Genomic DNA, 27,298 nt, shown 5'->3' on the forward strand with positions numbered 1-27,298 from the left:
TTTCCTCCCCATAATGCCCAGCAGCCACTGCTAAGCGGCACACTGCAACCAAACCTACCAAGCTCCACCTCTCCACCCGCCCAGCACAATTTTTAATTTTTATTGGCTCTTTTAACTGTCACTCAGAGAGGCCTCGTATCCGTTGGTTGTCCCCTACCTACCCTTTTCTTTCCCTTGTAATCTCGCCTCCTTAGGTAGTACCCGCCTCCCTAAGCTAATTTTCTCTTTCTATTGGGTAGCTGAAATGCCACTTTTCACGATACAATGCTATGATTGGCTGTAAACAGCAGGGCTCGCGCAGTTACCAGGCAGCGGGCTAGACTGAGGCTAGTTACCACGTCAGAGAGCTGACAGGGAAGGTAGCCGGCTCCACCGCCCGTTCCGGCCGACTCTTTCTGGCCGTCTGTGCGCTCCTTTACTTCGGCCTCAACTTCCAGGAAACAGGCTCCTTCCCTTCTCCCATCTGCCACCAGAGCCGGGAGAGCCGCTTAAAGACGCCTTCGGGGCCCGGGCTGGACATGAGCAGCGGCTGCGGGTCCTGGGACTAGGCCCCGCCATTTTGGATCCGCTGACAGGTCAGCGAAGTCTCTTAGAGTTTCAGTGTCGTAAAGGCCGTCTTGACATCGCCACAGGGAATGAGGGGAGGAGGGCCCTTAAATTGGACGAGCCGGGTGGGTTAAGGACGCAGACGCAATAATAAGTCGGGGAGAGATTGTTGTGGGAGGGAACTGGAAGGCATGCAGGGGGCAAAGGTCAGGCCCCCGCGGCTGGAGGGGCGACTTCGGCTCTGACTTCTGATCCCTTTTGGGTGTCCGAATCTTTCTTCTTATGTTCTCAGGCTTAATCTAGTCTTCAGCTTCCCTCTTCTCGAGCTTTCTGCATCCCAAAGAGCCCAGCCCTCAAAACCTGAAAGCAAACCTAAAGAACATTGTATGTACTTTTAAAGATTGATTTTTAGACCTTAGGTATGAGAATCTCTGCAGATCCTGTACAGCGTCCACTTCTGTTTGACTGCCTCATTAATACAGCTGACTGCTTTTTAAATCCTGGATGATGAACTAGTGCAACCTAGACTCAGTGAGAAGAAGTGTGGAAGGATTGAGGTCAGTCTTAGGAGACTGGGACTAAGAGAAGACTGCTCTTCTAGGGCAGCTCAGCTGCCAGTCTGCGTCTATATGTAAACCCTTGACTTACCTTCTGAGCCTGTTCTTCCTTTACATGATTGTTTACAGATATTCTCTTCTGGTGTATGTTTTCAGTTGGCATTTACCCCAGGGTCTTCAATTCATTTGGCCTAAAGAGATGTTCATTCACAAGGAAGCCACTCTATTATGGCATATTTGGTTGAGAACAGAGAAGGATTTGAATATTGGTGGTTTGGTACTGTTGGCCTATTATTTTTAGTGGATAAAAGAGTCATGAAAGATGTTCAGCTGATTTAAAAGTTCAGCAGAATGAACGATGGAGCATAACTCCAAGGAGTAGTTTATGGCGCTGTGGTAACTTTCAATAAACTTCTGTATTGTAAAACTGTAAAAGCCCCTAGAGGTAAAGAGTGTCTTCAGAAATGAGGACTAGTGTAAGTAGTGTTTTTTAATGCATAACATAGAAAATTTTATGCCTTTAATTCAGGTACACAAGGCAGTTCTCTGGGCCCTGTGGGGGATACAAATAGAAAGGTCTGTTTTGGGATTGTTCTGTTTAATTTACATACCTCTTAAAAGCAGTAGCATATATGTGCAATGGCCTAGGTAGAGCATGAGGTGGGAATGAGCAGTATCAACCTAATGCCTTTCAGAAAGTAATGGACACTTCATAAATGTTATCTTTACCTAGGATTAGTTTTAGTATGTGATCCTGACTTGTGGCCTGGTTCTGGCTCTGGCAGTCAGGACTTTGCATGGTGAAGTAGTGACAAGGAGGATCAAAACCTCCTTGTGTTAGAAGGAAAAACTATGTAGGATCTATAGTGACTAAACTCAGTTTCTTCCTACCTAATACCCTCTGCCCTCCTGAAGCGTGTGTGTGTGTGTGTGTGTGTGTTGGTGTGGGACAGTATTTATTGTTTGTATTTATCGCTTTAAAATAAGTGGGATGGAAATGGTCCAGGAAATAGTTTGTGTTTTAACTTGCTGATCTAAGTTGCAGAATTAAAAAAAAAAAAAAAAGTGGCTTTATGAAATGACATAGCCTAGGAAGTATCCGGTTTGATGAGCCTGCCTTGCTCACCTGGGTTGATAGGCCCTGTTGAGCCCTGTTGAGTTGATATGCTTTGCATAATAAGCAATCCCGTCTTTGATTAGATAGTGTGACCAATCCAGCATCTTTTCACTTGGGCCTGGAAGTATCTCAGGCTTCAAAGATTTTCCCTTTCTTTACCATAATGTCATTTTCCAGATAGTAATAGTTTTTTCTTCCAACCCTCATCTCAAATCAAAAACTTTGTTCTTCTTTTGTATGTCAGCCATACTTCAATTAAAAAAAAAGAAAGAGGGGCGCCTGGGTACTTCAGTCAGTTGGCATCTGACTTCAGCTCAGGTCATGATCTCACCGTTCATGAGTTCGAGCCCTGCGTCAGGCTCTGTGCTGACAGCTCGGAGCCTGGAGCCTGCTTCGGATTCTGTGTCTCCCTGTCTCTCTGTCCCTCCCCACCTCTGTCTCTCTCTTTCTCTCTCTCTCTCTCTCTCTCTCTCTCTCTTCTCTCTCAGTAATAAATAAACATTAAAAAAACTTAAAGAAAAGAAAATTTGTTCTTCCTTCAAGACTTGTACTTGAGCTTCATTTCAAAAGTGGCTGTAGACAGTGATGTCTACTCTCTTTTTTTTTTTTTTGAATGTTTATTTCTGAGACAGAGAGAGAGCATGAGTCAGGGAGGGGCAGAGAGAGAGGGAGACACAGAATCCGAAGCAGGCTCCAGGCTCCGAGCTGTCAGCACAGAGCCCGACGTGGGGCTCGAACACACAGACGACGAGATCATGACCTGAGCCGAAGTCGGACGCTCAACCGACTGAGCCACTCAGGCGCCCCCAGTGATGTCTAATCTTGAGATTGATGCTCATTGACTCAGTAAGGGCTCAGGTTGTAGGCACATATCATGAGTAGCCGGGTACCAATCCCAGTTGAACTTGAAGTTCTCAGTGTTCCGCCACTATTGCACTTCCCCAGTGTTCCAGAATGAAGGATGATTGCCACTTTTAGATACTAACTTCATTGATAGGGTACTTAAGACTGGCTAGTATGAGCAGCTAGAGAGGAAAAAGACACAGCTCCTGCTTTTGAGAAGACTCACTGTATTTATACAGCATTCACTGGAAGGATCATCCTAGCCTTTGTTTGCCATTTCTATTGATTGATCACAGTCTGCTCCTGTGGTTCAGTGTGACTAATTAGAATAATTCTGCTGTTGGGATAATGGTGGAGTCGAGTTGAAGGGAGAAGGGGAGGTTTTACTGTCAGGCTAGAAGGGCTTGTGTAAATGTAATTGGCAGCTGTTTAGCTTTTATTGTTCTTTTTCTATATTTCAGTATGTTCAACAGCAATTGTTTAATTAAATGAAAATACAATAAAGCAGTATGGTGATTTGGAGCCCCAGTCAGAGTGGAAGTAATCATGGAAGTAGTGATTGGTTGCCATCACATAAAGCAAGGATTACAAGCTTAAATGCCTGAGTTTTAGGCAGGTAATGTAAATGAGTAAAGTAAGCCACATACGAATATATAAGGGTGTAGTGGGGACTGTAGTGTACTGGAATGTGGGCACAATGTGACCAGTCTTGGTGTTTTTCAGGAGAAACTTCAAATTCAGATGATTGTGTTTTAAACTCTTGGCAACTAGTTATAAAGTGTTTAAAAACCTTTTTGCAGGCAGAACAAAGTATGTCTGTGGTCTGGATTTTATCCATCATCAGTGGATGATGACCCCTGATACACATGATAGGCATGCCTTATGAGACTTAATCACTGCAGTTCTCTGTGTATAATCACACAGACTAACTTTTTATCTTTGTCCTACTCTGCAAACTGTTACCCTTAATTTTCACCTTGGGTGCTCTGCATGGTTAACAGATGAGTGAAAGAGAGGAGCATTGTTTCATTTTTTATCTCTAGGCTGATAGAAGGGACATCTTTGGACATATCTTAGTGGTTCACCTTGCATATAGTTCTTGGGATAGACTCAGGATCTCCGTAGAGGGAGGTGTCGTGGCAGAGCTGAAGTACACTGGACACCTGATTATTGGGTTTGGGAGGATTTTCCAGTTGTGGCCTGTCAGGGCACCAACTCTTCCTAGTTTGACTTACACTTACCTCTCCACCCTTGGGATAAATTTCTTGAGCCCAGTAAGTTGTTTACTAATTCAGTAATTCTTGGACACTCTCTTGCTTTATTAGCACAGAACTATGATATATATGGTCCTTGGCCAGCTCTGGGAATCTTACAAGCTGTATCTTTAGTGCTTTTCTGGAATGTTTGAGAGACTAAGTAAAAATAAACCTTGGAAGGGCCAGTTGAGGGTCATTTAGTTTTTACCCTCTCAGAAAGTCCATCAGTTTTCTTGGTTTGCACAGCTCTGTATTAGACATCAAAGCACCATGAAACAGTCTTTGCTTTTTGAGAATGTAATTTTTTTTTTCCTTTAGAGAGAATGGATGGGGGGTGGGGAGAGGGGTAGAGGGACAGAGGGAGAGGGAGAGGGAGGGAGAGAATCTTAACCAGGTTCCACACTCAGTGTTGAGCCCATTGCGGGTCTCAATCCCATGACCCTGGGATCATGACCTAAGCCAAAATCAAGAGTCAGATGCTCCACCAACTGAGCCACCCAGGTACCCTGAGAATTTAATTTCTTATTGGATAAAGACAACTTAAAAAAAAATTTTTTTTTAACGTTTTTTATTTATTTTTGAGACAGAGAGAGACAGAGCATGAACGGGGGGGGGGGGGGGGGCAGAGAGAGAGGGAGACACAGAATCGGAAGCAGGCTCCAGGCTCTGAGCCATCAGCCCAGAGCCCCACGCGGGGCTTGAACTCACGGACCGCGAGATCGTGACCTGAGCTGAAGTTGGACGCTTAACCGACTGAGCCACCCAGGCGCCCCCAAAGACAACTTTTAAAAGCAATTAAGAAAAAAAACTTCTGGGTGCCTAGCTGGCTCAGTTGGAAGAGCATGTTGTTGTGAGTTTGAGCCCCATATTGGATATAGAGATTACTTAAGTAAATATTAAAACAAAGAAAAAACCCCATAAACAATGGTGTACTAGTAACACCTATTTACAACCAAAGAAAATAAGACCCATATATACATGTATGAAGAGTTGGCATGGGCACCTGGGTGGCTCAGTAGGTTAGGTGGTTAAACATCCAATTCTTGATTTCAACTCAGGTCATGATCTCACAGTTTGTGGGGTTGAACCCCAGGTTGGGCTCTGCACTGACAGCACGGAGCCTGCTTCAGATTGTCTATCTCTCTCCCCCTCCCCAGTTTGTGCTCACGTGTGCTCTCTTTCTCTCTCAAGATAAATAAACTTGAAAAAAAGAATTGACAGTAAAGAATTATGTATTTCAGAGAAGAAAGATGAACATGCAAATAGCACATGAGGAGACTTCAGGAAAATAGATGCGAAAACAGAATAGACTGGTGGGCAGATGTAGGTTATTTTTGTCTGTAGAGTAGCCTGTATGGAAGGTTTGTAACTTTTGGTAGAGAAACAAATATGGGACGCAGAAAGGTTTGCCTGCATAGGCTTAGAGTCCTTGTCTTCTGTGAAGTCATTGTTCTTACAAGAGGTGGATGTTAGCTGCACTATATTGAATAGTCAGTCTTATGTTAGTCCACCCATTTGTTCATTTGGTCCTTCAGTATTTATCATTTTTGTTATAGGCATTGGGGATAAAAAGGTGAATAAATCATGGTGTCTTCCTGAGATGCTTATAGACGGAGAGACACACTAAATGAATAATTATAAATCAGTATAAGTTATTTAAATAGAGCTATGTACAGTGTAATGGGATGACAGAAAAGGAGTACTAATACTCTGAGAGAGTGGAAAGGTCTCATAGAGCAGGCATTATAATAACAGCTAATTTGGGGGAGTTTTAATAGCTTTGGTTCCATGCTAGGTGCTTTACAGCCTTCTTATGTAGGCCTCATAATAAATGGATGAGGGAGGTACTCTCTTCATTTTGCAATGGAGAATTGTAAACTGGGGCTCAGAAAGGCTAAGAAACTTGGCTAAGATTATAGAGGTGGTGATGGTCAAGACAGTTTTACTTCTGAAGCTTGTTCTTGTAACCACTGTGGTATATTCTGACTCATTGACTCTTGGATGAAATGAGTAAGGGTTTATTTACCAGATGGATAAGAATGAGAAGAAGACTCAAAACAGAAAAAGGAACAGTATGTGCAAAGGCAGACAACAAAGACCATGACTTTAAAAAGAAGGAACTTTTGGGGCGCCTGCATGGCTTAGTTGGTTAAGAGTCTGGCTTCGGCTCAGGTTGTGATCTTAAAGTTTGCGAGTTCAAGCCCCACATTGGGCTCTCTGCTGTTACCATGAACTGCTTCAGATTGTCTCTTCCCCTCTCCCTCTCTACCCCTTCCCCGCTTGTGCGCGTGCATACAAGTTGTCTTTCTGTCTCTCCCCCTCTCTCTCTCAAAAATAAATAAACATTAAAAAAATAAAGGAACTTTTGATGGTCTATTTCATACATACAGACAGAATATGTATAGCTTATATGGGGCATCAGTGTCCCCTACCCGGCTTAAAAAGCAGAATATCACCAAAACTGAGGCCACTTGTATACCTTTCCCTATTAGTCACATTCCTCTTCCCCACAGCCAGTATTCTAAATTTTTTGTAAGTTTCTCTGGGATATGGTCTTAGCAGTAGAATTGCTGAGATACAGGATATGAAGTTCTTCAGTTTTGCAAGATAATGCCAAATTGAAATCCAGATGAATTGAATCAGTTTACATATTAGCCACTTCCTCTGCATTTTTACCAACTCCTAGTATTGTCAGATTAAAAATTTTTTGTGGGGGTCCCTGGGTGGCTCAGTTGGTTGAGGGACCTACTCTTGGTTTCAGCTCAGGTCGTGGTCTCAGGGTTCATGGGATTGAGCCCCTGCATAGGGACTCTGTGCTGATGGCATGGAGCCTGCTTGGAGTTCTCTCTCTCTCCCTCTCTCTCTCTGCAAACCACCCCCCGCCCTCCACAAATAAATAAAGAAAAATGTTTTGTGCTATTTTTGTGCTGTAAAATGGTATCTCATAAACTTCTTTTATAATTTTCTTGATTATTAATGGTGCTAATAATGTTTTTGTATATTTGCTGTTTGTATTTTCTTTTTCTGTGAAATAATTATTCATGTCTCTTGCCAGTTTGGGGGAAGGTTTATATGCCTATTCTTAGAGTTTTGTAACATATTATGGATATTGCTTCTTTATTAGTTATATGTGTAAAATATACAAATATTTTCTCCCAGCTTGTGATTTATTTTTCCCCTCTTTTTTTATGGTATCTTTAGAACAAATGTCTGTAATTTAACATGGTTTAATTTACCAGTTAAAAAAATTTTTTTTAATATTTATTTATTTTTGAAAGAGAGAGAGACAGAGCATGAACAGGAGAGGGGCAGAGAGAGAGAGAGGGAGATACAGAATCCGAAGCAGGCTCCAGGCTCTGAGCTGTCAGCACAGAGCCTGACATGGGGCTTGAACTCTATGAACCATGAGATCATGACCTGAGCCGAAGTCAGACGCTTAACTGAGTCACCCAGGTGCCCCTATTTACCAGTTTTTAAAATGGGTTGTGCTTTTTATTTCCTGTTTAGGTGCTTCTCTCTTATGCTCAGGTTATAAAAGTATTCTCATATATTATCTTCTAAAAATTTTCAAGTTTCCTTTTTCACATTTAAGTCTTGAATTCATTTGAAGTTGATTTTTTTTTTTTTTTTGTATTCCATGAAGTAAGGATCCAATTTGTTGTTTCTGTTTCTCCTGCTTTTGTTTAGATCTAGAGGGAGTTGCCAGTTGATAGAGTGACTCCTCTTTGAATCCTCTTGGGGTGAGTAACTGGGATGCCACAAAGCACGAGGGGAATGCTATACACAGTGTTTTCAAAGGATATATGTGGCTCACAGTCTCTGGGCCAGTGGCCTATTGGCTAGGGATGTTGCTGTGTATTTGCTTGTTCCTTCTCACGTTATTTCTGATAGAAGATACACCTTAAATTTATGAGGTCCTCTGCAGGCCTTTGTGACCTTGTGATCAGGGGTTCTAGGCTGTCGCCTACCAGGCAGCAAGTGGTTCATCCAAGCTTCCCATTTGAAGCTGAAGGGCAGATTCCCTTGGGACAATCACTTTGTGAGGAAACAAATGCTCAGAGGCCGGGCAGGAGATAAAGCAACTCCCCATAGTCCTTGAAAATAATTCCTCTTCATTTTCTAGTTTCTTTTTTCTTTTCTTTTTTTTTTTTTAACTAAGAAAAGAAGCTTAAGACAATGATTTTTTTTGCTTAGGTCCTCACTATCTTAGAAAGTTGTTAGCTTTGGGGAGTCTGGGTGGCTCAGTTGTTAAGCATCTGACTTTGGCTCAGGTCATGATCTTACTGTTTGTGAGATCCGGTCCCACATTGGATGAGCACGAGCCCGTATTGGGTGGGCACAAGCCCTGCTTTGGGTGAACCCCACTTCTCTCTCTCTCTCTCTCTCTCTCTCTGCCCCTTGCTCACTTGAGCCCTCTCTCTTTCTCTCTCAAAAAAAAGTAAGAAAGAAAGTAAGTTGTTAGCTTTTGATGCCTAATAAATTTTGATCAAGTGTTAGGTCGGTTACTTCAGTTTGGAGTCCCAGTTCAAAATTTATTTCTTCCAGGAAGCCTTCCAAATAACCACTAGATCCTATTAGATCTCAGTTAATCCCATTGACACTTTTTTTTTTTTTTTCAATTTGTAGTATAGTGTTGTTTACCTATATTGCTGTTATTTTCAGTATGAGTGTTTTCTCTCATTCTCTTAGTTCTTTTTTTTTTTTTTTTTTTTTTTAATGTTTATTTATCCTTGAGAGAGAGGAAGAGCATGAGCTGGGTAGGGGCAGAGAGAGAGGGAAACACAGAATCCAAAGCAGGCTCCAAGCACCAAGCTGTCAGCACAGAGTCTGATGTGGGACTCCACAGAGCCTGACCCAGGACTCGAACTCACGAACTGTGAGATCATGACCTGAGCCAAAGTTGGACACTCAACCAATTGAGCCACTCAGGAGCCCCTCTCTTTTTTTTTTTTTTTTTTTTTTTTAAATTTTTTTTTTTCAACGTTTATTTATTTTTGGGACAGAGAGAGACAGAGCATGAACGGGGGAGGGGCAGAGAGAGAGGGAGACACAGAATCGGAAACAGGCTCCAGGCTCTGAGCCATCAGCCCAGAGCCTGACGCGGGGCTCGAACTCACGGACCGCGGGATCGTGACCTGGCTGAAGTCGGACGCTTAACCGACTGCGCCACCCAGGCGCCCCAGGAGCCCCTCTCTTTGTTCTTTGAAAGAGAAATTATTCTTTTTAAAAAAAAATTTTTTTTTCAACGTTTATTTATTTTTGGGACAGAGAGAGACAGAGCATGAACGGGGGAGGGGCAGAGAGAGAGGGAGACACAGAATCGGAAACAGGCTCCAGGCTCTGAGCCATCAGCCCAGAGCCCGACGCGGGGCTCGAACTCGCGGACCGCGAGATCGTGACCTGGCTGAAGTCAGACGCTTAACCGACTGCGCCACCCAGGCGCCCCTAAAAGAGAAATTATTCTTATTTTATAGTGTTCCTTTACAGGCCTTCCAAAATATTTTTTTATAATGATAGGTATTCAGGATACATACTGAATAATAACTGTATTTTTTTAAATGTTTATTTATATTTGAGAGAGAGAGAGACAGGGCGAACGGGAGAGGGACAAAGAGAGAGGGAGACACGGAATCTGAAGCAGGCTCTGGGCTCTGATCTCTCAGCACAGAGCCTGATGTGGGGCTCGAACTCACGAATGGTGAGATAATAACCTGAGCTGAAGTTGGACGCTTAACTGACTGAGCCACCCAGGTGCCCTGAATAATAATTATATATTGAAGGCCTTCCATGATATGCCCCACACCTCCTATTATTACTCTAGGAATAATGTTCTAGCCAATCTGGAATAATCATGATTCCTTAAATACCTACTGACTTTCCTACCTATGAGCCTTTACCCTTGCCATTCTTCCCTTATATTTTTTATTCTTTGAATCCTGTCTGTCGTTTAGTTGCCTTTCTAGAGCCTTTTGCCAGAAATAATTTTCTTTTTTCCACTACTATGACACTGTGTATTACTCATGTATTGAAGATCTATATGGGCTTGTGTGTGTATATATGTGTTTTATCTAAACTACTAGATTATAAATTCCTTGTGCGTGGGTAGTGACATTCTGTATGCTGTGCCTAGTATTTTGCTTAGCATGTGTTAGGTAATGTCTTATTGACTAAAGTAAATGTTAGGCTAATTAACATTGATTGCTGATCTTAATCACTTATATATGGAATAATACAACTGTTCTTCACTATTCTAATTTAAAAATAGGTAATAAGTAATATATATGTGTGACACAAAATTCAAAAGGTAAAAAAGAATATACAGAGAAAAGTAAGTCTTCCTCTTATCCCTGTTCCTCTGTTCCCTTCTCTGGGGCCAGCCTCTGTTAGCAATTTCTTCAAAATCCTTCTAGAGATCTAGAACATACTCATCTTGCCTAAATAATTTAAGGAAGGAGAGATACTAGAGATTCTATCTTTTCTCTTCTGATACTTTGAATTACTTTTTAATTTGTTTATCTTTAGTTTCTTGGTTCTCCTCCTTATTGTTGTGTATGTTCTCATTGTTGGATCTTCTCAGGAGAGAACATTGTGTGCCTAGGACATTTAGAAAGTAGATAGTCTTCTGGGACTAATCTAGTTGTTTCTTTAAATTGTCATTAAAACAAATGTGTTGTGGGGCGCCTGGGTGGCTCAGTAGGTTAAGCATCTGACTTTGGCTCAGGTCATGATCTCATGGTCTGTGGGTTTGAGCCCCGCATTGGGCTCTGTGCTGACAGTTCAGAGCTTGGAGCCTGCTTTGGATTCTGTGTCTCTGTCTCTCTCTGCCTCTCCCCCACTCACTTTCTGTCTCTCTTTCTCTCTCTCTCTCAAAAATAGATAATGAACATAAAAAAAATTTTTATTATAATGGGGCACCTGGGTGGCTCAGTTGTTTAGCGTCCGACTTCGGCTCAGGTCATGATCTTGCGGTCTGTGAGTTCAGGCCCTGCGTCAGGCTCTTGTGCTGACAGCTCAGAGCCTGGAGCCTGTTTCAGATTCTGTGTCTCCCTCTCTCTCTGACCCTCCTCCATTCATGCTCTGTTTCTCTCTGTCTCAAAAATAAGTAAACGTTAAAAAAATTTTTTTATTGTAATGTTTTTCATACTTCTTGCTTTCTGGGGGCCCTGTCTTCTGCAAAATATGCAAATGGAACTACTTGAAGGTTGCATTCTTTTCTGTATATCTTTGGCTCATTTTCTTTTAGATCTCACTAAACTCGCTAAATGCCTCATGGGCAGAAATTATATCTCATCTCTTTAATTAATTTTTAATTATATTGGTGGTACAGTAATATATTCTTCTTGTAAAAAATTAAAACATTCTAGATAAGGCTAAAGTATCCTCTGATTACTCACTGATTGCACAGTACTTTCTCTAGAGATAACTATGGTTATTGAATTTGGGGTATATATATTCTCTGTTTACATATATACATATTACCTGGACAAAATACATAAAGTATACTTAGTAGCATGGATGATTCACAAACATAATGTTTCAAGGGAAAAGGTCAAATTGCAGAAAACTACTTGCAATATTGTATTAGTTAAATAAAAGTACAAAAATATATGGAATGATGGTATATATTATTTAAAGATACATATCAGGGGCACCTGGGTGGCTCAGTCGGTTGAGCGTCCGGCTTCGGCTCAGGTCATGATCTCACAGCTTGTGACTTCGAGCCCTGCGTGGGGCTCTGTGCTGACAGCTCAGAGCCTGGAGCCTGTTTCAGATTCTCTGCTCCTCCCCCGCTCATGCTCTGTCTCTCTCTCTCTCAAAAATAAAAACATTAGGGGCGCCTGGGTGGCTCAGTCGGTTAAGCGGCCGACTTCGGCTCAGGTCATGATCTCGCGGTCCGTGAGTTCAAGCCCCGCATCGGGCTCTGTGCTGACTGCTCAGAGCCTGGAGCCTGTTTCAGATTCTGTGTCTCCCTCTCTCTCTGACCCTCCCCCATTCGTGCTCTGTCTCTCTCTGTCTCAAAAATAAATAAACATTAAAAAATTTTTTAAAAAAAAAATAAAAACATTAAAAAAAAAAAGATACATATCAGTGAAGTAAAAGTACAAAGCAACATAAAAGTTTCATAAACGCCACATTTAGAGAAGTGGGACCTATGGATGAAAGAGAGGAGGATATGATTTAGGGAGGACACACAGTGACTTCAGTTGAACTATTCTTAATCTGGATACTGGCTGTTATATTGCTCTTTATGTCATACTGTAAGTTGAATATTACGTATTTTCAAAAACAAAAATCTAGCATTTTGTAGGATGGGTTGGTTGGGTTTTACATAAATGGTAACATAGAGTCATATACTACAGTTTTTTTCATTCCACAATATGTCTGACAGCTCTTTCTGTGTCTTATTTGTTTTGTATCCTTAGTACTCTGAAAGATGCCTTATGCATAGTAGGTGCTTAATAAGTAAATATTTGTGGAATTCTTTCTTCTCTTAACCCTGATAGCCTTACTGTTTTAACTTCCCTGGAGTCTGATCTAAATGTTTGTCTAACTATATGCTCCCCCTGCCCTTTTCCCTCTTTGCTTTTTAAAATTTTGTCCTTGTGAAGAGGATTTTTAAGTAACGGAAAGCGGTATGGTTGGTTTTACATGCTCCTAGGTTTTTCTCTATGCCAAGGAGAAATTCTGTTTTGTCTTGTTTTGTTTTTGTTTTTGTTTTTGTTTTTTGTTTTGTTTTCACCTGGGAAGAGAATTACATATCTTTTCTAAGTGCTCTTCTAGGCAGCAAAGAAAATCCTGTGATAATTCAGTTGGGAGCACATAAAATACTAAAGTAGTTATTTCAGCTTCATTTCAGAGATGCATATAGAAGCAGCTTTAAAATGAGTCTGCCTTTCAATCTATCTTATTAGAGAGTTACTGCTATAAGCAAGTAAACTTGACTTTTCAGAACTTTTTAAAGGTTGTGTCACTGCCACTGTCCACTTTTCTGGAGCTGACCTGGTAGAAGGGATGTAGTAGATGAGTGGACGTTGTAACTGTGGTTCCAAACCAAGGCTGTTTTTCTAACAGCCTTCATTCTTTTCTTTTAACTCAAACCTTCATTATTACTTTATTGAGGGGATAAAGAAAACAAAAGTAAGATCTGAAATATATCTTTAACAATCTAGTAGCACAGATGTATCTGCATACCTAAAGTCCTCACAGGAGAGATTTTGAGGACAGTTGACTGAAGAATTTGACATACTTAATAGAGATTGTTGAGGTGCCTTTGAGAAATTTCCTGGATTGATACTTTTTGAGTTGTTTCTTGAACTTCCAGAGACCTCTAGGTGAGCCAGGTGGCTGGATTCATAACATAAGATGGATTTCATCCCATCCTAGTATTACAGGTGGGAAATCTTGGTACTAAGAAGTTAAATCATAATTCTGACCTTAACAGGTACTGATTTAAATATGGGTATGCTCCGAGTAACCAAAATTAACTTTTCTCTTAACTGTTTTGGTAGGTTTGCCAGGATGGTGGATAAAAATATTTACATCATTCAAGGGGAGATTAACATTGTGGTTGGGGCGATCAAACGAAATGCCCGATGGAGCACTCATACTCCACTGGTAAGTGAGGAATGGGCAGATCACTTGGTCACTGAGTTGTTGTAAGGGATCTGATGCATGGTTAAAAGAGTTATCAATTTCCCAGTAATAATGAGAGCAGAAGGAATTCAGAGTTGTCCTTGGTATCAAGGACCCTTCTGTTTTATTCCAACTGGCATCAAATTTATAGGCTGCCTTTTTTGCTTTGGGACCCAAAAGATGATACTGTTTTTCTTCTAGCTATTTTTGTAGACAACTTACGGTAGTAGTTGGGACCTCTTAAATATACCTAAAAATGTCAGAAAGTTGCCTTATCTTCAGATTCCCTAGGATTATAATTAACTGTCAAAATGGTACATGGAATGTGACTTGGTGGTACTCCTTAGGAATAGGAGTATATCAAGCAGGCCGTGTCTTGCCAATGAGATGAGTAAGAAACTTACCAGTTGTAAAACTGGCTTTCTTTGTTGTATACGTATGTTCAAAGATATTTTTTGTGCAGTTGTATAAAACAGTTTTTGGCACAATTGTAAAAACAAGTTTAGACGTTTCTACCTCAGTGGATATGGATGGAGATATATATATATATATATACATACATATATATATATATATATGTATGTGTATATATATATATATATATATATATATTTGGAAATATCTTATGTTCATTTATAAAAATGGATTGTTTAGTGGTGCCTGGCTAGCTCATTTGGTAGAACATGCGACTTTTGATCTTGGGGTTGTAAATTTCAGCCCCACGTTGGGTGTAGAGATTACTTAAAAATAACCTTATTTTATTTTATTATTATTATTTTAGTAGGCTCCATGCCCAGTGTGGGGCTTGAACTCATGACCCTGAGATTAAGAGTCACATGCTCTACTGACTGAGCCAGCTAGGTGCTTCAAAGACTTTTTTTTTTTTTTTTTTAAATTTTATTTTTGAGTAATCTCTACATCCAATGTGGGTCTTGAACCTACAACCCCATGATCAGGAGTCCCATGCCCCACTGACTGAACCAGCCAGGTGCTCCAAAAATAAAATCTTAAAAAAAATGGTTTAGGGGTGCCTGGGTAGATTAGTCTGTTAAGTGTCTGACTTTTGATTTTGGCTCAGGTCGTGATCTCATGTCTTGGGGTAAGCCCCATGTGGGGCTCTGCACTGACAGCACAGAGCCTGCTTGAGATTCTGTCTCTCTCTCTCTCTCTCTCTCTCTCTCTCTGCCCCACCCCTACTCACGCACGTGCTCGCACTCTCTCAAACTTTAAAAAAAAAAATTGTTTAGAAGTGAGAGTGCAGTCAGCAATGTCTTTGAAATTAACATGTACGATTATATAATGAGTATGAAGGAGAAGAGACAGAATAATACATGTAATTTAATCTATTGGCATGCTATAACAAAATACCACAGATTAGGTGGCTTATAAACGAGGAACTTCTCACAGTTCTGGAGACTGGAAGTTCAAGATCAGGATGGCAGCATGGTCAGATGAAGGCCCTCTTTTGGGTCTCAAACCTCTTATTATATCCTCACATGATAGAAGAGGTAAGGGAGCTCTCTTTTATAAGGATATTAGTTCCATTCATGAGGGCAGAACCCTTACCCACCTACTGAAGGCCCTAATCACCCATCCTTCAAAGGCTCTACTTCTTATCATATTGGACATTAGGATTTTCACATAGAAGTTTTGAGGGGATTGGGGCACCTGGGTGGCTCAGTTGGTTGAGCATCTGACTTCAGCTCAGGTCACGATCTCATGGTTTGTGAGTTCGAGCCCTGAATTGGGCTCTGTGCTGACCTCTCGGAGCCTGGAGCCTTCTTCAGATTTTGTGTCTCCTCCTGCTCTCTCTGTCCCTCCCCTGCTTGCACTCTGTCTGTCTCTCTCCAAAATAAACATTAAAAAAAAAAAAAAAGAAAGAAAAAGCAATTTTGAGGGGACATAAACATTCAGACCATAGCATGTAAAGGCCTTGGCAATCTATGGTAGCTTGAGTGCTATGGTCATGGTATAGATTAATATTTCAGGATTTATATTTTAAGTAAGTCCAGAGTATCTTTTTGAAAACAGGACATCAGGGAACTGGAAGACTGAACCATGGCTAACTTTCTTTTCCTCAGAAGGAAAACTTAATCATTGGATTCAGACAAAGAACCCTTGATCTGTCTGTTATTTCCTTTTTCCTCTTTGTCTGATACTGACTTTTTTTTTTTAACCTATGTGTTATAGGATGAAGAACGGGATCCTCTGCTGCATAGTTTCAGTCATCTAAAGGAGGTTTTGAACAATATAACAGGTAAGTCCCCACATCTAGGTAGGATTACTTATCCTGATAAAATGAACATGTGTTTTTATTGCGGGGATGGACAGACTTTCTCTGTAAAGGACTATATAGTAAATGTTTTAGGCTTTGAAGACCATAGTAACTGCAACTACTCCATTCTGCCATTGTACCTCAAAACCAGACATAATACTTGAGAGAGTGATAAATACTACCCCCCCCCCCCCCCAAAAAAAAACAGGTACAAGCCAGGTTTGGCTTGTGGATGTAGTTTGCCCCTGATTTACTGCATTGCTGGTCCTTTTCCTTGAGTTCCTAGGAGGATGTCCTACTTTCCTGGGGAATCAGTGTTCATACAATTAATAAGCTTCTTTTATTGTTTGAGTTATAATGAAGTTATTTTTGGTAATTTTTTGGTTTTATTTTGTTTTAACTACTTTCTTTCTCTACCTCATGCATGCTGTGAGGTAGGAAGTCTTTTTACATTTGGTGGCACAAGTGAAGTTTTTAGTACTTGCAGCAAAACTCTGGTCTTATAGAAGGTCATCACTTAGGGCCTTAATTCTGTGTAATGCAGATCTTTCAGTCTTCATGTGTTCCCTTTTTCACTCCCCGTTTTCCTAATCATAATAACTTTATATAATATTTATATGTTTAGAATTTCTTTTTTTAAAAAAATTGTTAAATGTTTATTTCTGAGAGAGAGAGAGAGTGAGTGAGGGAGGGGCAGAAAGAGGGAGACACAGAATCTGAAGCAGGTTCCAGGCTCTGAGCTGTTAGTACAGAGCCTGACTCAGGGCCGAACCCAGGAACCTCAAGATCATGACCTGAGCTGAAGTCAGACGCTTAACCAGCTGAGCTACCCAGGCGCCTCCATGTATTGAGAATTTTCAAAGCTGCTTCCATGTTTGTTACCTTATTGAACTTTTACACAACTCTGTGAAGGAGGCGTAGCAGGTGTTGTCCTCTTTTTATGAATGAAGTTGAAACCCAGAGACATTTTCAGTGATTTAGCCGAGGTCACACTGATCCTGAGAGATGAAGTCATAACTAGAACTCAGGCCTGGTTTAGTGCCCTGGTCTGCATTGCTTCTGTTGGTACAATTAGAGGAGACTGTATGCAGGAAGTGCCTTCTGTTAGGTATATGTATGTGTTGGAGGAGGAGGCAAATCTCATCATCTTTGGGTTTTTCAAGGGGAAAGATAGACTGAAAGGGAAAGCCTCAGAGCTGTGTTCCTCTGTCAACCATAGAGGGCTTTTGCAATGTATATTCCTGGAATGTTTTTTAGCCTAGTGTCTAGGCTTCTGCAAGGTAAATAAACAATAAACCAGTGTTCTCCTTTCATGAGAAATGTAGGAGAGTATCTGGAGAAAAATTCCTTTTTCTTTTCTTAAACATGGGCTGAAGTTATCTAAAGGTTCCCTGCATGTTTTCTTTAAAGGAGCATTTTCAGTTTAAAAGCATTGGAAATGTTAGCCAAGGATCAAGTATAGAGGGAGTGGTTGGTTGTTAGCCAGTTAGCAGGGCTAAAGCTGCAGTTAGGTGGCATGTTCTTATTTTGTGGCCTGTACTTTAAGTGACTTGGCTGCTTTAGGAAGTTGGCTACTTGCACGGACTTTTTTTTTTTTTTTTTTTTGACTTTACAGATAAAGCTTACGTATCTCAATTGGAAAGAAAATGTAGTGAGTAAGTATTTACAACTCTTTTTGGTGGCCAAAGTTCAGAGTGTAGTTGATCCTTGAACAATATGGATTTGAACTGTGTAGGTTCACTTATGTGTGGATTTTTTTTTTCAGTCAATACAGTACAATAATAGTATTGTATGTAAAATAAATGTATTTTCTTTTCATTATGGCTTTTTTTTTTCAAGATTTTATTTTCAAGTAATCTGTACATCCAACTTGGAGCTTGAACTCACAACCCTGAGAGCAACAATTACATGCTCTACCGACTGAGCCAGCCAGACGCCCCTTCCTTATGACTTTCTTAATAATGTTTTCTTTTCACTAGCTACTTTATTAGAAGAATAAAGTATATAATATGACATACAAAATATGTATTAATTGACTATGTTATCAGTAAGGCTTCTGGTTAACAGGCTATTGGTAGTTAAGTTTTCAGGGAGTCAAAAGTTATACATGGATTTTCAACTGTAAGGGGTGTTGGTGCCCAAACCCCTATGTTGGTAAAGGGTCAACTGTACTATCTTTCTAAGAGATGTGAAGAGGATTAAACACAACATTTCACAATTTATACACTGTGAAATATTGGTATTATATGTGGTTAGAAACACCCTAAAATGTCTGAGATCAGACTGGAGTAGCCTTGTTGGCCTTTTGGACACTCTACAGACCTTGAAGAGCTGAGATGGTGAAGTTTTCTTGATATAGCCACATTTCCTGCTTGCCATCTCATCCATATCCTGCACTTGTTTTCTCTATCCTGACATATCCGTGACATGTCTCAAGAGAACTATATCTGTGGTGAGTGGTGCAGTCCAGGACTTGGGATTTCTAGACCATCTAAGAGGTGCCAAAGTTGAGTCTGTGCTTAATTTTCCTACATCTTTGAATCAGGAATCCAGATTATCTGCTACTTGAAACTAATAAAACCAGAATGTGCTGAGGAGCCAGTTCTGTCACTGGTACTAAGGACATGGTTAGGTGGTGCCAAGCTTTCTTCTGGAGCGAGAAAGAAGTTGGTAGTATTTACCAGAGCAGATGTTGAAATGGTGCCTGCCAAGGTTGCCCATTGTTCTTAGGTTTTAGCATATTACCTGCCTGAGAAAATGACACAGTGGACCCGAAATAGAACATCTCATAGTCTTCTGATTGGTTCTGACTCCGCACAGTGCTGGCTTCCAGGAAGCAAGTTTATGGGTCAGCTGCCCCTGTGGTCCTGGACTCTGTGGTCCATGACCAATTTCTTGTTTCTTTTACTGAGACAAACAGATTTTTCTGATTGGCAGTGTCAGGAGGACTGCTTTCTTGGAAGCCTGCTAATGGTAGGAGGCTGGGAAAGGGTTTTGAATTTGGAGAGAGAAACTGAAGGGATTGCCTGTGCTGTGTGACTGGGAATGGTGTCCCACCTAGATTGGAGGCATGGCAGGAATTCTAGGACTTCCAATAAGTTTAACTCATGAAACTGACTTGGGTTTAGACTATTCCTACAGGGGCTTTCTATTTGCTTTTTTCTAGGCTATCTGCTACCTTGGTTGGTTAAGAATATCGCTGTTGTGGGCGTCTGGGTGGCTTAGTTGGTTAAGCGTCTGACTTTAGCTTGGGTCATGATCTCACAGTCTGTGAGTTTGAGTTCTGCATCAGGTTCTGTGCTGACAGCTCGGAGCCTAGAGCCTGCTTCAGATTCTGTGTCTCCCTCCCTCTCTGCCCCTCCCTTGCTCACGATCTCTCTTTCTCTCACTCTCAAAAATGAATAAATGCTAAAAAAAAAAAAAAAAAAAAAGAATACCACTATTGGAAATGGGTAGTTGATTGGACATAGACAGTAAACCAAAATGATTTTTTTTTCTTATAAACAGAGGATAAGATAAATAAATAAGATAAGATAGATAAACACTACCTACTTGTCCAGGAGTATTATCTGAGTATTGTGAAAGAAATAAGTCCTTTGTCTCTAATCAGGTTGGCTAAGTCCATACCAGTTATTCTCCCAGATACATGTCTCTGGACTACATTTGCAGTCAGTATTTGCCCAAACTGCATGACAACTATATGCCCTGTAGCATTTAGAGTAATAAAATAGTCTAATACCAAATCTAAAATGATAGGTGCACTTGGAAGATACAGGGTGCCTAAGAGTAGAGTTTGCATGTTGCTATTTTGGATAAAGCCTTAGTTTACCACCAGTGAGACTTGACTGCTACCCCTCATTTGGTCTTTAAACCTTCTTTGGAATGCTTTTAGGAAGTTATTCTGAAGGAGTTAAAGCAGATGTGTGGTTACCAGGTTTGGGTGGGGGTACAGGGAGGGACTGCAAATAGGTATAGGGTTTCTTTTTGGGGTGATGAAAATGTCCTAGAATTAGATAGTGGTGATGGTTGTACAACTTTGAATATATTTAAAAACACTGAATTGTACACTTTAAGAGGGTAAGGTTTATGGCGTGTGAATTACATCTTAATTTTTAAAAATAGAAAATGTAGGCTGGAAGAGTGATGGGATTTGCCAGCTCTTCCTCAGGACTCAGAGCAGTGGAAGGAAGCCTCCGATTGTAGTTGCTGCTGTGCTTTGAACCCATTACCCAGCAAAGGCAGCATAAGGCTCTCTTCAGCCTCTTGGCCCAGTTTGTCCTTTTATGTCTCTCTCATTAACTCAAAAAGCACATGGCTTTTATATTTAAATTTATTCAAGCTGTAATCTTTGACATTTGAGTTAGCTTTTAGTACAGTTTTGCATTTATAGTAATATATATTATGTATTTTCTCTATCCCCAAAGAATCCGTTTTAATCTTTTCCGGATGCAAATTTCAGGCTGTCTTGTCCCATCTCCCCTCTCTTGCTCTCTTTCCCCTCCCCCCACGGAGCGTGTTTGATCAGGTGTGGCAGGAATATCCACTGTCAAGCTGCGCCCTTTATATTAGTCAATATTATCCTTCTCCCCCCTCCCTGTCTGTCTGCCCCGTTGGGCTTTCCCAGTTGATTTATAATTTTGGAATTCTCATCGGAGTCTGTAATACAGTTTGTTCATTATTTAACCAAAACCTGTTTAATGAGCAGAGAGAGGCAATGTAAATGTTAGGCATGTTGCAGTGATGTACCTTTGTGCTTCTCAGAGCGGGTGGGTAGTTAACTCTGTGCTGCCTGCAGGGCTGGGGTGTCTTGGCCTTAGGGGCAGGACTACTGCCTCTCCCTTACATCTGTCCAAGCTCTAACATGGGCTTAGATTCCTAAGACACATTTCCTTTTATCCTTCTAGAGATCTTGTGGGGGCTCTTGCATATTGAAGTTATCTTCAGTCTCGCAGCTAGATCAGATGGTTAGATCTGTGGCGTGGGATGGGGGGTTAAAGGGAAAGTGAAATATCAGGATATTTGGTACTACTCCTGATTTTAGGTCTGAAAAAAGTAAGCGGTTTAGAGGAATCCTTCTAGCCAACATGGTCTGTGTTTTTTTATCCCTTTGTTCCCCAACTAGACAAGTCCTTGCAAGCCTTAGTGCCCTCATCCAGTATAGCTTCATGGGAAGGGCTCCTAGTCAGTTATGATTTGTGGTGTTTGGCTATGGTCATTTGCCTCCAGATTTAGGCTGCCTTTGTCCTTGGTCTTTAAACTCAGATCATTTTAAAGAGGTTCTTTTCCAGGAAATTTTTGGCTTATTTTTTTTATTTTTTTAAAATTTTGTTTATTTAAGTAATCTCTGTACCCAATGTTGGGGCTTGAACTGGTGATTCTGAAATCAAGAGTTTCATGCTCTTCAGGCTGAGCCAGCCAGGTGCCCCAGGAAATTTTTGGCTTAAAGCAGAGAGAGTGGAATAGTCTAAAAGTATCACAACCAGAATCTTTTCTTAAGGGATTACCTCTTTTTTTTTTTCTTTTTATGTTTATTTATTTATTTTTTGAGAGAGAGAGCACAAGCAGGGGAAGGGCAGAGAGAGAGGGAGAGAAAGAATCACAAGCAGTGTCTGTGCTATCAGCACAGAGCCCGATCCTGGGCTTGAACTCACAAACCATGAGATTATGACCTGAACCAAAACCAAGAGTCAAATGCTTAACCGACTAAGCCACCCAGGCACCCCATTAATTTTTTTTAATGTTTATTTATTTTTGAGAGAGAGAGAGAGAGAGAGAGAGAGCGAGGGAGGGGCAGAGAGAGAAAGAGGGAGACACAGAATCTGAAGCAGGCTCCAGGCTCTGAGCTGTCAGCACAGAGCCTGATGTGGGGCTTGAACTCATGGGCCGCAAGATGTGACCTGAGCTGAAGTTGGATGCTTAAATGACTGAGCCACCCAGATGCCCCAGGGATTACCTCTTAATAACTTTAAAGACTTTAGGGCCAGAACTTGAGGTACACTTAGTGGTGTTTGTGTTTGGAGATGGTGGGGATAGGGTGGAGTGGGTAGTGAGTTTGCCTTTGGAGATTTAACCCTAGACATTTTTAATTCCAAGGACGTATGAGGATTGGGGGTATTTGCATAAGACTAAGATGGTCTTGAGGCCTAGTGTAAGCACCTGTATTAACTATGGAACTGTTCTAGCTTCTTGGATCTTTTTTTGCTGGGGTTCAACAAGATTTGAATTCCTTCTGGATCTGGCTTATTGGATTACTTCTAACCATTATTTATTGAATATCTGCTATGTTCTAGGCATTTTGATTAGGCACTCAGGGATTGGGTCTGTAATGGTAAACAGACTTCCTGCCCTCATAGCCAATGGTTTTCCAAGACTAGCAGCTCTAGGTGACCATTCCAAGGCTAACTTTTGTAGTCTGTATTCTACGCCATATGGTTCCCTATCAGGCATGGAATAGCTGGTAGTGAATGAGGGCAGTCTGTTGCCATCTTTTCATGTCTTGTAACAAACAAGCCAAAGAAATGAACAAAAATTATAGCTTATACATTTTCTTATTTGGCTTTCTCCTATAAAGCAGTTCTGGTCAGAGTTTAGATATTCCCAAAGACATTGGTGGTTTGCCTAGAGTAACTCTGAAGGAGAGGATATTTCTTTTTATTGGACAGTAAGATATGGTATCCTTGAGTTTAAGAGGGAGAAGCAGGTGGTTGGAGAAAGTAGATGTATCAGGAGTTTATTTAAATATAGTTTATCCTGGACAAACACACCTGTAGAGTACTGTCTGTCTCAAGCTTTGTGAATTCACAGTCTGAGCTAGGAGATTTGAATCCATGTAACCTCTAGAGGTTTGCAGAGAACATTTAAACAGAGTCTGGAAGCCAACCTGGGAAGAATGATGACTTAACATCTGTCTGGGTTAGGTCTCTTAGAAATACCCTTCTAAGAAGAAGCAAAACTGTTCAAGGATGCCTCATACCTCAAGTTTAATCTGTTTAATTTAGAACATGGGAAGGTGTCAGGAAAAGAGACTTTAGTAGTTTCTGTAAGGAAAAAGATTGACTAAGGGTACATTATTTGAAAAATATTTTTCCTAGAGTTATCATCTCCCATACTGATTGAATGCATACCTTAATTTTTTCTGTAGAGGTCTGTAGTTTGGGGAGTAGTAAGCAATATATCATGGTTAGTAAGCATGAGAAGAAGGTCGAATGAGTCATTAGCTTTGTCTCACTTGGAATTGAGCTTGTGAATTGTTCAAGGCCTAAGTGGAGACTGAAAGAACCAAGTGTGTATGATAACATCTGGCAGACAAATTCATGTAATGGTTTGAGTGTTGGAAGAACAAGGTTGGGCACACTTACATAAGTATTTCTTGTGCCCTTTTTGACTTTTTTGTTCTATAATAAAAGATTGTATTAGTTTGGAGATTGTTGAAAAACACATTAGGATGTGACCTGAATTTGAGTCAGACTGACCTTAGAATCTTGGTAGCTTGAGTGGCATTTCAGCACGGTAAGAGAAAATAAACGTACTGGGATTCTTTTTTCCCCATATAATATTCATATCAAGAAGGTGACTCTGAGAGGTGTATTTTGATGACTTTGTCATTTCTTTTCCTGGGGCCTTACCCAAATGATCTGAATCCTCCTGATTTGACACTTCTAAACCAAGAAGCTCTTCCAAACATTTATTTGTCTTAGAGATTAGAAAATGAAGACTTTCTTGAGAAGCAGCACCTCTGCATAGTCTGGCTTCTTATGAGCCCAGCTCTCCCTTTTTCTGTCCGTAATATTTAAACACATTTAGCCATCAGAACTGGTCTGCTGGCACATTTTCCACTACATGTATCTGAAAGTGGGTTATGATAAAAAGCACATTCTTTTTTTTTTTTTTTTTTAAGTTTATTTATTTTTGGGAGAGAGAGAAAAAGTGTGAGTGGAGGAGGGGCAGAGAGTTAGAGAGAGAGACAACCCCAAGCAGGCTTCACACTGTCAGCACAGAGCTCGATGCAGGGCTCGAACTCATGAACTGTGAGATCATGACCTGAGCTGATGTTGGATGTTTAACTGACTGAGCCACCCAGGTGCCCCCAAAAAGGCATTCTTAATAGCTTGGTTCAGAAGCAGAGGCAAAGGAACCTAATTTTTTTCTAGGAGAGGTTAAGGGACAGTGTGACAGTGTGGTCTGAAGTGGGTGTCAAAGTTGCTGGTGTTGTTGTCATTGCCATTGTCCTCTCTGGCACAGCCACCTCTGGAGGCCTGAAATTTCTCTCTGAGTATGTGCCCAGCTTGCCATGACAGCAGTCAGATGAATAAAAAGAGGAAAAGCCAGCTGCTGCTTTGTTTTTAACAAGGATACAGGCAGAGTCTCTTTCTTCTTTTCCACCCACTCAAATTCAGAGTAAATGCCAAGAGAGTTTCCGAAGAAGCCAAATGTTTGAAATTCAAAGTGCAGTTTTGATTAGAGATAGTAAAGAGTTATTTGTCTCAGCCTTGCCTTTTCTAACCACCTCTCTATGTTCATAGATGCTTAATTGGTCACCGTAGTTTTTAAAGTGATACTGGATATGTTTATGGAAAGAATGAATGCATTTGTCTTTTCTCTCCTGGCATCCATTAAAAGATAGAGCTGCGTATACAGGAAAATGAAGATTCAGTCATTTCAGCTCAGATCACCTCATTAAGAAAGGGTAGTTGATGGAGAGCAGTGACTACCTTAAGTTCTTAGTTTTGCTTCTGGAAACCAGAAGATAAGATACTCCTTAACAGGTTTAAGGCTTTTGTTTCTTTACTTTGGTCTTTGGAGATCCTGAAGACTTAGATGGACAAGCACTCATGGCTGCCTGTTGTCTGGCTTCTTCCTGCATACCTCTTCTGTAACACCAGCCTTCTGTTACCACTGTAGGTTGAGTTGTGAAGAGCTGCCACATGTGCACACATCACAACTGACCTTTCCTTGTTCCACGCTTATTGAGCAATTACTTGCCCATTTGTAGAACTCACATTATTGCCTTGGGTTTCTGGCCCAGTGTGAAGTGGGAGCATCCAGGAAGTGGCCTGATAGACTGTACATCAGAGGGCAATAAATTGGCATATGATTTGGTGGAAAGGCAGGGCCAGATGTAGTGTGGGAGCAAGGGTTTTTCTGCATTCAGCCATGCAGCTTGCTTCCAGGTGTCCTGGAAAGCAGCTTGGGAACTGGAGGCTAAGGGTAGTTGGGAACATTAACTAGGGAGGAAAAGGATCAAAAGGACTTCAGTGTTATCTGTGATGGGCCTTGAATTGGGAAAAATCCTCCAAAAGTAGGGGCAAATGAAATTTCCCTGATACTGGTAGGGATTTTTCCACTGATTATTCTTTCCTTTCAAATAAAGTGAGTTACTAATTGGTAGAAAAAAATACAAAACTTGGGAGACTCCTAACAGGGAAAGTTTGTTAAGGGAGCCTCATTCCACATGAGCTTTTTCATGAAGGCTCCTTCTTTGGGCAAACAACAGGTTTAAGAAAACTGGCTCCAAATTGATGATAAAGTGACAGCTAAGATATTATTCTGACTGTTCTACCTTGGGCTAGAGTGGTATCTTTCAGATTGCAAGTTGCATTCTGTTAGTGGATTGTGAAATCATTTTAAAGGGTCACACAGCATTTTCTTCTCAGTTTTTTTTTGTTTGTTTTTAAGTTTTTTTTTAATGTTTATTTTTGAGAGAGAGACAGAGTGTGAGTGGGGGAGAGGCAGGGAGGGAGAGGGACACACAGAATCAAAGCAGACTCCAGGCTCTGAGCTGCCAGCACAGAACCTGATATGGGGCTTGAATCCACGAACTGTGAGATCGTGACCTGAGCCAGGCGCCTCTCCTCAGTTTTTTATTGTGAAAAATTTTAAACTTCTGCACATTTATTTTCATACTTACTATTAACATTTAGCCATATTTGCTTTTTTTTTTAAATGGTTATTTATTTTGAGAGAGAGGAGAATGTGTGGGAGCACGTACAGGAGAGAGAGACAGAGGATCCCAAGCAGGCTCCAAGCTGTCAGCACAGAGCCCAGTGTGGGGTTCGATCTCATGAGTCAGATGCTTAACTGACAGAGTCACTATATGTGTATTATTATTATTTTTTAAACATTTATTTATTTATTTTTTGAGAGAGAGAGAGAGCATGAGTGGGGAAGGAGCAGAGAGAGGGAGGGAGACAGAGAATCCGAAGCAGGCTCCGAGCTATCAGTGCAGAGCCTGACGTAGGGCTCATACTCACAAACTATGAGAGCATGACCTGAGCCGAAGTTGGACATTTAGCCCACTGAGCCACCCAGGTGCCCCTGTGTGTATTATTTTTTATAAGCTACTTGAAAATAAGTTTCAGACATGTTGGCATCTTACCCTTGAATACTTCAGCATTCATCCTAAATAAGGACATTCTCTTGCATAATCATAGTACCATTATCACACTTAAGAAACTTAACAATAATTTACCAGTATTAGCTAATACCAGTCCATATTAAAAATTTCCGATTTGCCTCCAAACTGCCTTTTATAGCTATAGCAGTTTTTATAAACCAAAATCCAAGCAAAATTCTCATTTCATTAAGTAGTTATATCTCTGTAGACTTTTAAAATCTAATACAGTTTTCTTCACCTTTTTTCTTTTTTTTTTTTAATTCTCTAGGCATTGAGTTTTTGAAGAGACTAGGCCATTTATCTTTAGAATGTTGTATGTTCTGGGTTCGTCTGTGTCCTTGTGGTATCATTTAACTTGCTTCTCTATCATGTATTTCCTATATTCTAGAAGTTAGGATTAAAGGCTTAATTTAATGCAGGTTAAACATTTTTGGCAAGAGTACTTTGTAGATGATATTGTGTATTTCATATTTTTTTTTTAATTTTTTTTTCAACGTTTATTTATTTTTGGGACAGAGAGAGACAGAGCATGAACGGGGGAGGGGCAGAGAGAGAGGGAGGCACAGAATCGGAAACAGGCTCCAGGCTCTGAGCCATCAGCCCAGAGCCCAACGCGGGGCTCGAACACACGGACCGCGAGATCGTGACCTGGCTGAAGTCGGACGCTTAACCGACTGC

General features: G+C 40.8%; 1 protein-coding gene across 19 annotated transcripts in view; it reads left to right on the top strand.

Annotated features, from left to right (window-relative positions):
• The first annotated feature begins 311 nt into the window (after positions 1–311).
• The window catches only part of GBF1 (golgi brefeldin A resistant guanine nucleotide exchange factor 1), a 120,825-nt gene continuing 93,838 nt past the window's right edge, over positions 312–27,298 (top strand). For 12 of the 19 annotated variants that reach the window (XM_043597345.1, XM_043597349.1, XM_043597350.1 and 9 more), the window contains exons 1-3: positions 321–575; positions 13,829–13,934; positions 16,143–16,209. In XM_043597345.1, the coding sequence (XP_043453280.1) occupies positions 13,839–13,934; positions 16,143–16,209 (163 nt within the window). In that variant the 5' untranslated portion in view covers positions 321–575; positions 13,829–13,838. Of the gene's footprint in view, positions 576–8,006; positions 8,060–13,828; positions 13,935–16,142; positions 16,210–27,298 lie in introns of all 19 variants that reach the window. The other 7 variants (XM_043597360.1, XM_043597358.1, XM_043597363.1 and 4 more) reach the window with 4 other exon arrangements.

The sequence above is a fragment of the Prionailurus bengalensis genome, chromosome D2 (assembly GCF_016509475.1).
Source record: "Prionailurus bengalensis isolate Pbe53 chromosome D2, Fcat_Pben_1.1_paternal_pri, whole genome shotgun sequence".
Classification (NCBI taxonomy): domain Eukaryota; kingdom Metazoa; phylum Chordata; class Mammalia; order Carnivora; family Felidae; genus Prionailurus; species Prionailurus bengalensis.